Source organism: Girardinichthys multiradiatus, chromosome 23 (genome assembly GCF_021462225.1).
Source record: "Girardinichthys multiradiatus isolate DD_20200921_A chromosome 23, DD_fGirMul_XY1, whole genome shotgun sequence".
Classification (NCBI taxonomy): Eukaryota; Metazoa; Chordata; class Actinopteri; order Cyprinodontiformes; family Goodeidae; genus Girardinichthys; species Girardinichthys multiradiatus.
The window spans coordinates 30,319,038-30,331,967 of record NC_061815.1 but is presented as its reverse complement, the minus strand read 5'-3'; the positions used below and the strand labels follow the sequence as shown (position 1 = coordinate 30,331,967).

Here is a 12,930-nt window from a genome sequence, read left to right as displayed (position 1 = left end):
TCCCGACGCAGGGGATACAAATTCTGTCGGGGATCGGTACGTAGCTTGACTAAAGATGGTCTGGGACATTACATTGCATACTGCCAAAGAGCTCCATGTGTGTGGGAGCTTTAAGATGACCTGGCAAATGTAGTGAAGACTGTGTCTGAAAAGAAGACAATACAACCACATGCAGTGTTATACACAGCAGACTGAATGCTGTGAATCAACACATTTTGGGGGAAAATTTCTGAGAAGCCCAGATCAAAAGGCAAATACATTTTGCCATGGTTTTATATTCCTGACCAGAAATAGGTTCTATTTTAATGTTCTTTGTTACAAGTTCTTAGATGGTTAAGTATGACATATTTTACCTGTGGTGATTTATAACATAAAGTTAATTTTCCAAATCAGAAGTGTTTATTCTTCTTTGAAAGCATAATGTAGATTACATTTTCAAACTGTAACTTGGTTATGCGTGATCTCAGAAGTCATGGTTACCTCCCTCAATTAATTAGAATAGAAAACCTTTATTGTTCCACAATGGGAACATTTGAGTGTGTCAGCATCAAACCATAAGGCAATGAAAGTTCATATTTACCTAAAAAAGTAGAAAACTTACCCAAACTAAAAGCTATTAGAAACAAAGTGCAAAAAACAATCACAAAAAGGCTGAATAGGATTTACAGTAAAGGAAAGGAAAAATACAATACTGTGCAGTTGTCAGTAAGGTATAGGTTATATATATTAAATTAGACGTGCAGAACAGCATTTATGTAAACACTTGATCAGATAAAAACTTGATCAGATAAAAACTTGATCAGATAAAAACTTTAAAAAATTGGCATGAAAGTAGAAAACCTATTGTTTTTTGGAAGCAGTGATGGTTAGCCTATAAAGTCTAACAGCAGCTGGGATCTGCAAAAACATACTTTTGTCCACTTAAGGTGAAGCTTCACTTAAGCTAAAGGACCTCCATGTCTTTACTAGCTTCATACATGAGACGGAAAATAATGTCCAACTATGAATATATTGGTCATGTGCCCACCTCATGCCCTGCAGATGTTGAATGAGCCTTTATCTACACGAATGCGGGAACGTCCATTGCTTAGAAAAGGCATAGGCTACTCATAACACTTTAAACTTATTATATAAGAAACATTTCACTGAAAAAAATCTATATCAAAGTTGAGTGGTGGTTAATTTCACCCCAAAAAAAAAAAAAAAAATGCCGTGGGAGGGTGGACTGGATCCGTAAAATACAAAAAAAAAAAAAAGTTGTAATGTCGCTGTTTTTCAACGAAGAGAAATAAAAGACTTACCGTATGTCCTTTTCTGCGTTGACAACATCCGACAACTTCACACTGACTAAATTGGTGACCCTGAATCAAAACAGTAATTACAGCCTGCAGCAGGTGACATTTATTGTCTGCTATTTAGGTGAAGTCATGCGATCGCCTGAAAGTAAAACATAACACTGACCGGTGAGCAGCACAAAATAATTAAGGTAAAACTAGATTTAGTTGATATATTTGGAAAAATATCAAAAATGAAAAATTATCAGTGAGTATTTTGTTATCCAAAGTTTACACATATAACCCTTGAGTGACATTCTGGTTCACACACCATACCAGTCAGTGACGGTAATGCACCAATTACCTTGCCAACCATCAATAAACTAAATCAAAATAGAAGAAGAAAACAGCACAAACGAAGCACTAAAAAAGGAGCCCACTCCGGTTCAATTTGGAGTAAAATGGGGGAATGGTGACCTCTGGATGACCTAAAAAATTATCTTTAATATCTCAGAAACCAAACCTGCACAAACGAAGCACTAACCATTCTGTCTATTTGCCTGAATTTTTCAAGTGGGTGGAGTGTCAGCTTCACGCAGCTCATCGGCACGCATTCATACTTCAGGCGAACCGCGCCAGGGTCCGGATAAACTGTGCCGAAATGTCGGTGAAAGAAGGGCTCTCTCTCTTCACCCGGTGCACTGATATACAGGTCCTTCTCAAAATATTAGCATATTGTGATAAAGTTCATTATTTTCCATAATGTCATGATGAAAATTTAACATTCATATATTTTAGATTCATTGCACACTAACTGAAATATTTCAGGTCTTTTATTGTCTTAATACGGATGATTTTGGCATACAGCTCATGAAAACCCAAAATTCCTATCTCACAAAATTAGCATATTTCATCCGACCAATAAAAGAAAAGTGTTTTTAATACAAAAAACGTCAACCTTCAAATAATCATGTACAGTTATGCACTCAATACTTGGTCGGGAATCCTTTTGCAGAAATGACTGCTTCAATGCGGCGTGGCATGGAGGCAATCAGCCTGTGGCACTGCTGAGGTCTTATGGAGGCCCAGGATGCTTCGATAGCGGCCTTTAGCTCATCCAGAGTGTTGGGTCTTGAGTCTCTCAATGTTCTCTTCACAATATCCCACAGATTCTCTATGGGGTTCAGGTCAGGAGAGTTGGCAGGCCAATTGAGCACAGTGATACCATGGTCAGTAAACCATTTACCAGTGGTTTTGGCACTGTGAGCAGGTGCCAGGTCGTGCTGAAAAATGAAATCTTCATCTCCATAAAGCTTTTCAGCAGATGGAAGCATGAAGTGCTCCAAAATCTCCTGATAGCTAGCTGCATTGACCCTGCCCTTGATAAAACACAGTGGACCAACACCAGCAGCTGACACGGCACCCCAGACCATCACTGACTGTGGGTACTTGACACTGAACTTCTGGCATTTTGGCATTTCCTTCTCCCCAGTCTTCCTCCAGACTCTGGCACCTTGATTTCCGAATGACATGCTGAATTTGCTTTCATCCGAAAAAAGTACTTTGGACCACTGAGCAACAGTCCAGTGCTGCTTCTCTGTACAGGTCAGGCGCTTCTGCCGCTGTTTCTGGTTCAAAAGTGGCTTGACCTGGGGAATGCGGCACCTGTAGCTCCTTTCCTGCACACGCCTGTGCACGGTGGCTCTGGATGTTTCTACTCCAGACTCAGTCCACTGCTTCCGCAGGTCCCCCAAGGTCTGGAATCGGCCCTTCTCCACAATCTTCCTCAGGGTCCGGTCACCTCTTCTCGTTGTGCAGCGTTTTCTGCCACACTTTTTCCTTCCCACAGACTTCCCACTGAGGTGCCTTGATACAGCACTCTGGGAACAGCCTATTCGTTCAGAAATGTCTTTCTGTGTCTTACCCTCTTGCTTGAGGGTGTCAATAGTGGCCTTCTGGACAGCAGTCAGGTCGGCAGTCTTACCCATGATTGGGGTTTTGAGTGATGAACCAGGCTGGGAGTTTTAAAGGCCTCAGGAATCTTTTGCAGGTGTTTAGAGTTAACTCGTTGATTCAGATGATTAGGTTCATAGCTCGTTTAGAGACCCTTTTAATGATATGCTAATTTTGTGAGATAGGAATTTTGGGTTTTCATGAGCTGTATGCCAAAATCATCCGTATTAAGACAATAAAAGACCTGAAATATTTCAGTTAGTGTGCAATGAATCTAAAATATATGAATGTTAAATTTTCATCATGACATTATGGAAAATAATGAACTTTATCACAATATGCTAATATTTTGAGAAGGACCTGTACTTCCTACATTCATTCCATAGGAAACAGATTTACATTTTATTGCGCAAATTGGCTTTATTATTACAGTTAAGTGCGCAATGTCGCTGCAAGAGCAAAATTTGTTTTAACTTTAGATATATAGTGCACAGAAATTTACATTGTGATTTTTGTTAGTTATAGCTTTCATCATTAAAGTTGAGGGTGAACCCTCAGGGAACCTGATAGTTCCCAAAAGGAAGGTTACATGCTCTGTGACCTTTACAAAATGTTCCCTGAAGTGAACTTCTAGAGAACATTACCTAAATGAAGGTTAGAAAGCCATTAAGCTTAAATGGAGGTTCCCTAAGTGATCGCTGTGGGTTGTTTTTAAACCTTTAGGGCATGTTCCCACAATGTCCCTTAAAGATGATTCACTACTTAAACATTAAGGACACGTTCCCAAAAAGTCCCGCTATGTTGAAAACAGTCAGTCAGTCATTTTCTACCGCTTATTCCATAGTGGGTCATGGGGGAGCTGGTGTCTTAAACAACTTTCTGATAATATTCCCTAAGGTTTCTGTATTGGTTAACATAATTAAAGTTGTAGAAAACGTCCTGGGAACATATAAAGTATTTTTTGCAAGGGTTCCTAGAAAATAGTTTGAACTACTGTTGAACTAGGAGAACATTTCCTGAAGGTTTGGAAATCAGTAACCCTTAAGGAAAGTTACCTTACTGTTTTTGCAGGTTATTATTAACTGTTTAAGATACAGGGGTTGGACAATGAAACTGAAACACCTGGTTTTAGACCACAATAGTATGGTGTAGGGCCTCCTTTTGCAGCCAATACAGCGTCAATTTGTCTTGGGAATGACATATACAAGTCCTGCACAGTGGTCAGAGGGATTTTAAGCCATTCTTCTTGCAGGATAGTGGCCAGGTCACTACGTGATACTGGTGGAGGAAAACGTTTCCTGACTTGCTCCTCCAAAACACCCCAAAGTGGCTCAATAATATTTAGATCTGGTGACTGTGCAGGCCATGGGAGATGTTCAACTTCACTTTCATGTTCATCAAACCAATCTTTCACCAGTCTTGCTGTGTGTATTGGTGCATTGTCATCCTGATACACGGCACCGCCTTCAGGATACAATGTTTGAACCATTGGATGCACATGGTCCTCAAGAATGGTTCGGTAGTCCTTGGCAGTAATGCGCCCATCTAGCACAAGTATTGGGCCAAGGGAATGCCATGATATGGCAGCCCAAACCATCACTGATCCAACCCCATGCTTCACTCTGGGCATGCAACAGTCTGGGTGGTACGCTTCTTTGGGGCTTCTCCACACTGTGACTCTCCCAGATGTGGGGAAAACAGTAAAGGTGGACTCATCAGAGAACAATACATGTTTCACATTGTCCACAGCCCAAGATTTGCGCTCCTTGCACCATTGAAACCGACGTTTGCCATTGGCATGAGTGACCAAAGGTTTGGCTATAGCAGCCCGGCTGTGTATATTGACCCTGTGGAGCTCCCGACGGACAGTTCTGGTGGAAACAGGAGAGTTGAGGTGCACATTTAATTCTGCTGTGATTTGGGCAGCTGTGGTTTTATGTTTTTTGGATACAATCCGGGTTAGCACCCTAACATCCCTTTCAGACAGCTTCCTCTTGCGTCCACAGTTAATGCTATTGGATGTGGTTCGTTCTTCTTGGTGGTATGCTGACATTACCCTGGATACCGTGGCTCTTGATACATCACAAAGACTTGCTGTCTTGGTCACAGATGCGCCAGCAAGACGTGCCCCAACAATTTGTCCTCTTTTGAACTCTGGTATGTCACCCATAATGTTGTGTGCATTTCAATATTTTGAGCAAAACTGTGCTCTTACCCTGCTAATTGAACCTTTACACTCTGCTCTTACTGGTGCAATGTGCAATCAATGAAGACTGGCTACCAGGCTGGTCCAATTTAGCCATGAAACCTCCCACACTAAAATGACAGGTGTTTCAGTTTCATTATCCAACCCCTGTAAATTCCCTAATGGTTAAAAAGAAATCTAGGCATTTATATTGAAACTGACTTTTGGAGAACATTCTTTAAAGATCCCTGAAAGTTATATTGTAAAAGTTGTGCTTAACATTTAGACATGCTTTGGAGAAAATCCCCATATAGTTTCCAGAAAACTGTTGAAACTAACCTGAGATTGACGGAGAACATTCCCAAAAGGTTCTCTGAAGGGTAGAAAATCAGTAACCCTTATAGGATGTTTACCAAACATTATCTGAAGGGTAATTATGTTCGAACCTTTAGGGAACTTGCCTAAAACCTTCCTTAAAGATTAAAGACTGGTTAACCAGTAGGGAACATTCCCTGAATGGTCCCTTAAGGGTTTAATGTTCGCAGATGACCAAAGAACTGTTATTCTCTTGCTGAAACTCTTGCCGGTATTTGACTGATTTCAACAGTTTTAATCAAACATAAAAAAAAACTCTGAAGTAGAAAAAAAAAAAAAAAAACACTTTTCTGACCAACATTTTTAAAGTAAACATTACAACACAACCTGTTTGCAAATACTGAACAATAAAAACAGCAAAGTACCTCAGTCCAAAGAGTTAAATGATGCACACTCAAACAGCAAAACCCAACATAGAAAAAAACAGCAATATTTTTCAAAACATTGAGTAAAAAAAACAAAGATTTTGCTAGATTACATATTCACCAACACTTTCTAAGAACATGTCAAAAGAAAGACTTGTGATTTGTTAATTCACTTTAAGGCAAGGAGAATTAAAATGATAAAATACAACTGGCAAAAGGAGGCGAGGTAATGAAAGTAAAGCTGGCACCAAGTGCAGTAAGACATGTTAGCACGGTCCAAAGGCAACTCTACATACTGAACTGAAGCAGCGCACCATAAAGGTGCGTTCACACCAAACGCGATTTCTGCGAAAGGAGCGGCCAATTTACATGTTATCCCTATGTAGAGGCGCGTTCAGGAGCGGAGCGGCGCGGTGCGAAGGACGCGGCGCGGAAGGCGCGGCAAGCGAAGCGGGAGCGGCGCGATGGACGAGTTGAAATATCTGAACTTTTTCCTAAATTCGCGTCGCGTCAACCAATCAGGGACTGGATGTGGCTGTGACGTAGGGTGAAGGACCAAAGCGGAGAAGAAGCAGTTGTCAATGATGGAGGACCAGATCATAGTGGCGGTGTGCGGCAAGCCAGAGTTGTATGACTCAACTAATTACTTTTACCGATACAAGTACAGAAAGGACCTGACCTGGTTATGTTTAGGCACAAATATCTTATATTTAGGAGATGTGGACATTAAAAATTGGCTGTTTTTTTTTTTAGAGCTGAGATTTATTTACTCACCGAAGACACATGGACAGGCGTTAAGCAGCGGGGATGCAGCGCCGGTAAACCGCAGTGAAGTTAGTTTGAAGTTGGATGTTCAAACTCCGCGGAGTTAGCGGCATCTAGCTCACGGTTGATCCGATTCAGGCACTCAGATTTTCCACGATTGTTTGGTACGGAAACTTATTGATGGTCCTTAGTGAACCACCGCGCGTCAGAAGAGGGAGCAACAGAGAGCAGCTACCCGAAATCTGGGTGCCTGACTCGGATCGGCCGTGGGCTGGATGCCGCTGGCTCCGCGGAGCTTGAGTGTCCGGCTTCGGGCTGGCTTCACTGCGGTCGCCGGCAGTTGGCGTCCCGGAGGCCGATTCGTCTCCCAACATGGAGCAGCAGATCTTCGAACTGGGTCCTGCATAGACGGAAGTACTGCTGAAATCGACCGTCATCCAGACGCAGCTCCTGGAGTAGGTGGTGGTAATCTCCGAACTGTTCCCGTCCCTGAAGAATCTGGTGAACCCAGGGACGTTGACGTCGGCGGCGTTTTTCGGCTCTCCACAGGTAAAACACCGTGATTATACATGAAATCCATGTCCAGCATGTTCAGTTGAAACCAGCAAGCAGCAGATGGAAGCTCCTCCTATTTGATGACGCGGCGAAGCGTTGCCGCTTGTTGCCAAATGCCAACGTGGAGTTCACGCGGAATGTGAAGCGGGCAAAAGCACACAAATGAGGCAAAAAATTCGCAGAAATCGGGTTTGGTGTGAACGCACCATTAGGAGATGACATACTGAAACATTGTGTTTATCAGCCTCAAGAATACCTTAGAAAAATGGAACCATAAACACACTGTCACAAATACTGAGAAAGGAACTGTCATCCTGCAAAGGAAGGATGTTAAGAAGATCAGTTCTTAATGCTGCAGTAGGTAACGGTACAATGACGGCCTGGAAACACTAACAAATGATAAAATATAAAAAAATAAGTGCACACATCACCATCATAAAATCATTTTAAATACTGGATTTGTCAGATGACTTTACATTACATCAGTCTGTAAACTAAAACATGAGATGTACACTATGTACTGTTTCTGAGAGATGTGAATAAATGTGAAAACCAGAGATGCCCCAAATGGAGGTTTGCAGCTGATTTCTGATCCAACTCCAACCTGCCGATAACAATTTTAGCCAATTCTGATCTCTTTAAAAGCCATAATTAAAAATATGCAAAAGATTTCTTAAAGCCATCCTACAGTGACTGGTCAATGCTTTTTTTATATTAAAAGCAGAGTTGACATCTGATTGTTTGTGAGAGAGGAGTTCTTGTAAACATATCTATGGTCTGTGGCAAAATAATACACGACGTGAATTAGTTCAATGCAGCTTACATTCTACTTTATATATGTAATTTAATAGAAACAGGGTCAGGGCAAAGTGAGACAGATGTGGGCTAACTTACACAAAGGCTCCGCTTTCTTTGTAGTTTCTAGCACAGAAAGACTGCGTGGGCTTCTATCATAACTTATTTTTAAAAAACCTCCTGATATCCTGTCCGCATGTTTTTGTCACCAAAGAATTAAAACCATTGTTATCATCATATATTAGCACTTAGTGTGGTTAATATTAATAACTGAACACATCCATCTCTGTGTGTATTCCTTAGAGAATGCAGAACCTTAATTGGGATTTTCAAACGTTTCTAAATCCAGCATGTTCCCTGGCAAACAGAGGCTGAAAGCTGAAAAGAATAAAAGAGAGCAACTTTGCTAGGCCTTCCTGATATCAGGTGCAGGTCTTGCTCTCTCTCACAGCCTAAATAAACCTCATACGTTTAAACATCTCATACAAAATGGGTTCCTTTTAAATAACATCATACATGTCTGTGTTTCGCTCTACTTTTGACTTTAAACATCTTAATGATACTGAAAATACCTTCTCCACTTAGTAACAGCCTCCACACTGAGGAGTGATGTGGTCAGTGCAGCCTGGTGCAGATCAGAATAAGTCAAATGTTTCAGTTCCTGATCACTTGTGAGGTTGATTAAGCTAAAAATCATCCTATTCTGATCGACAGCCTATTCCTCTGTGCATCTCTAGTAAATACATTTTTGTTGAACTTGAAATAGCCCCCACTGAGGGTCTGTGATACACTCAGCAGCTGCTCAGAAGTTGATTAAAAAGATCCTGTAGTTTAATCAGGAAAAGTGCAAAACAAATCTGAGTAAGACTCTGATTCAGGCAGCTTAGGTTTTTAGGAAAAATAACCCCATAATTTAGCTACATCGCCACATTCGTGAGTGCTGAATATGTCTATTAACAAAGATTTATTAGTCTACATTTACTGTTAATGACTGATACATTACATTCTTATTTCAGTACCATTTTAAACATATGTTCAGTGCTCAGTGTTGTAAAGAACTAAATAATTTTATGAGGTTAGCCCTAACCAGTGCAAAAATTATCTTCAGAATCACCCCTGATTTCCCTCCTCAACACAGCTAAAAGGCTGACAAATAACTTCAAAATGACAAAAGAACCACCAAGTATCTAACCGTCATCCCATCCAAAGCTACCTCCTCTTAAAATGAGGTAATTTTCCTGCTGCAGCTCTTGTCAGCATTAACCACCACCACTAAAGTAAAGCTTTAGGGTCCGTTCAGACCTCTGCATGTTATTGGGAGGGTTCCAGCGATCCTGTAACCTGGAAGTTTATCCCGTCTCCAGGGAGCGGTGATGGGATGAGTGGGGAGAGCCAACAGATGTACCAGCGAAGGCCCAGCATGTGGTGCAGGTTGCCAAGGAGACCCAAGCTATAGGGGCGGCGAGAAGAGTACCACTCCCTGGTGGTCTGACCTCGAAACATCAAGAAGAGGTGGAAGAAGAAGAAGGCGGAGACGAGCAGAAAACCCACGACGCACGTGTCAGCGATGAAGGCAAAGGCGAAGGCCCGCGCTGAAACCTGGCCTAAAAGACAAAGGAAGATATTATTAGCTTGTATACTTTTATTTATTTAAGTTAATCATAAGAATGTCCGCACAAAAATACCCTTTTACCGAATCGTTTCCATTATCGTTTTTTGTGGAGGAGCCCCCATTGTTAAGAAGAAATTATAAATATAAACATTTTGAGGCAAATCCAACTTAGAGCTAATATTAAAGCCACAGAGCATACGAGCACAATACACAAGGCAACCAGGGTACAAGACCTGAAACAAGCATGATCCAGGGTATGAGCAGCAGCAGGATGCTGTGCAGAGTCACGCCCTCCTTCAGTATGACTATGAAGACCTCAGCATTCATCATCATGGCGTACAGCAGCCCCGACCACATGAACAGCAAGCAGCTCAGGAAGTAGCGGTAGTTGCGGAAGCCGACACACTGGCCAAAGAAGACGCAGTGGTGATCCCGCCGCAGAACGCACACCTTGCAGTCGTAGCAGTGGGAGCAACGTGGAGGGGTGTGTGTCTCGCAAGTGTAACAGTACCTGCGTAACGAAAGAAAACCAAACATTACTTAATGTTAAAGATGTCATTGATATTTGTTGGAATAAATGGGAGAGATCCAAAATATCTCAGAAATACAAACCAACCATTTTGCCTTTCATGAAATTTTAGCTGATACCACAATAAATGATTAACTATTTTAAGAGAGTAGTTAAACATTTATTACTTTACATTGGAGTTAATTTGAAAAATTGGAGATCAACATTGTGTGGAAGGATTAGGTATCCCCTTTTAATTGGTCTTAAAACCAAAATACAGCATTGCACCTTTAATAGATTTGTGAGCATTGCCTTGCAAATGTTTTCATACCACTTTGGGTGTTTCTCAGTCATTTTGTTACAACAAACGTGGTATTTTATGGAGATTTTAGATGAGGAAACACCAAAATGTGATTTGTTGTCATACATGTTGTATATGGCGGAAAACTAACACTGTGCATCACCATGAATACACACACAGAGAGACCTGGAGGTGGCAGACAAATGATGTGGGGATGATTTTCTTCAGCAGGGACCAGGAAGTTGGTCAGATTTGAGGGGAGGATAGATTTGATAGATGAAACTCAACACCTGGCAGTCCTGGAAGAAAACCTGTTTGAGGCTGCAAAATACATGCTAGAATGACCCAGTCAAAGTCTGGACCTGAATAGCATTGACAATCGTACAAGACTTAAAAATGTATGTTAACAAGCAGTCTTTACTCAATATGACTGAACTTGAGCTGATTTGCAAAGGAGTATGAAAAAAAGTATCAGTTTCCAAATGTGCCAAGCGTCCAGACCCTTACGCCACCTAATCCTGTACGTTTGAGTCAGGGGGACTAAATGCAAATGCAATACTAATTAAAGGAAGAAAAAAAAAAGTATCGCATATAATTCACTTCACACTAATGCAGGACTTCATATTGGGCTTTTAAATAAAATCCCAGTAAAATACATTGAGAAAAGGAAGATGGGAAATCGACCAGGTTTCCTTACCTCCAGCCCTGCCCAAGGCCATCTCCTCCTAGAAACACTCCCTTGATGCTGGGGCTGGTTTTCAGGAAGAGAAAGGCGTTCCAGCAGATGTTCCCCAACATGAAGTACTGGCTCAGCAGGTGCAGCGCTTTCCACCAGGTGGACCACACCGTCTTCTTTTGCTCCGCCTCCAGCGGAGCCTCCACCAGCACCAGGTAGCTCACCTCCCCGGTTATGGAGAACACCAGGAAGGTGTTGAGAAGCACAGGGATGTGTTCACAAAGCTTGCCGACCTTGCAGAACAGCCTGCTGCCCAAACCCGTCATGTTTGAAATACAACTAAAACCGCGACGCGGTCAGTGTAGTTGGAAGGAGCGATTTTACAGACGCACAGAGTGGTTGGTTAGCTAACGGCTAGCCAAATAACGCTCTGTTAGCTTTCTACACGACTCTGAACTAATAATATTAAGTCACAAACCTCCCGGAGACATTATTGTAACCTAAAATATAAAACCACGTTAGTCTTTGTTGAAAAGAAAACAGATCTTACTCTCCTAACTAGGAACTGCTTTGTTGAATTTCTCTCAAATCACATCCGACAGTAGGTGTTACATCATAATACAACCGGAGTGCCACAACACGGCATAGTTCCGTCTGTTAATATTGCCTCCTTAACACCTTTTAAAAATGTTATACTATACAGAATACTTGCTTTCTTTCTGCACATGTGCTACTTTGGTTTAACGCCCAAATAGTATCGAACTATTTAAACTCACCCATTAAACGGTACACGTTTTGATAAGTTTGCTGGATAGAAACATTCGCCTTATCATCAGAATCAAATGCATACCTTTAAAATACCACTAATAAAAGGGTTGAAATGCATAAGCGTGGAAGGCGCGTTATCGCTGATCTTCTGTGTTTAAAAACCACCCTTTAAATAAAGTTTGTCTTAACTTTAAAACACAACACAGAAAACATCATTAGCTGATTTTCTCAACACTAACAAAAATAAACGTCATTAAACGAACATTATTTAGATGATTTAACTCTAAACTAATCTTCTGTGCCCAAACACTACCTCTTACGTGAACCGTGCAGAAGAGAAGTTGTTCTGGGCGTTGAGGGAAACATCCACGTATGGGTAAACAAAGGTCGTAGCTGTGGAGAAGGGCTTTTAGCTGGCCCGGCCGAACCGTACGACAAAGCACGTTCGGCTCCTTGAGTGGCCGCGATGCAGCGGGGTATCTCTCGCTACGATGCGTAACACCGGTGCTGTGCGAAATTCTGTTCCCCTGAATCTGTTCCCCCTGTGTCGGGAGCGCGCACTGCAGCCAGAGAGGCGGATCCGACCGTCTTCACAGCTTTTCTGATCGATTTGTCGGTAAAATGACGAAACGTATTCATGTCAATGTTGTTACTTTATTTTTAATCAACAGCACCTACAAAAGATAAAAAACAAATACATAATGAATTGGTCTTGTGAGTTTTTTTTTTTTTTTTTTTGCACAGCTTCCTGTTGTTTCGCCGGAAAAATCCATGTTTTTTCCAACTTGTGTCATGTTC

At 41.5% G+C, this 12,930-nt stretch overlaps 1 protein-coding gene across 1 annotated transcript; it reads right to left on the bottom strand.

The window, feature by feature from the left end:
* Positions 1 to 7,899: 7,899 nt before the first annotated feature.
* Positions 7,900 to 12,315, bottom strand: zdhhc24 (zinc finger DHHC-type containing 24). Its single transcript, XM_047352705.1, has 3 exons — positions 11,386 to 12,315; positions 10,113 to 10,390; positions 7,900 to 9,871 (listed from the first exon to the last, which is right to left on the bottom strand). Exons 1-3 carry the CDS (start codon positions 11,688 to 11,690, stop codon positions 9,579 to 9,581), a joined length of 876 nt encoding a protein of 291 aa, XP_047208661.1. The 5' UTR covers positions 11,691 to 12,315; the 3' UTR covers positions 7,900 to 9,578.
* Positions 12,316 to 12,930: the final 615 nt, after the last annotated feature.

Bases quoted from the DNA above. Each gene is read 5' to 3' on its own strand.
- zdhhc24 (XM_047352705.1), bottom strand. From the start codon at position 11,690: ATGACGGGTTTGGGCAGCAGGCTGTTCTGCAAGGTCGGCAAGCTTTGT. The intron at 10,391-11,385 runs GTAAGGAAACCT...TTCGTTACGCAG, and splicing joins GGCCTTGGGCAGGGCTGGAG to GTACTGTTACACTTGCGAGA. The intron at 9,872-10,112 runs GTCTTGTACCCT...TTTGTCTTTTAG, and splicing joins CTGGATCATGCTTGTTTCAG to GCCAGGTTTCAGCGCGGGCC.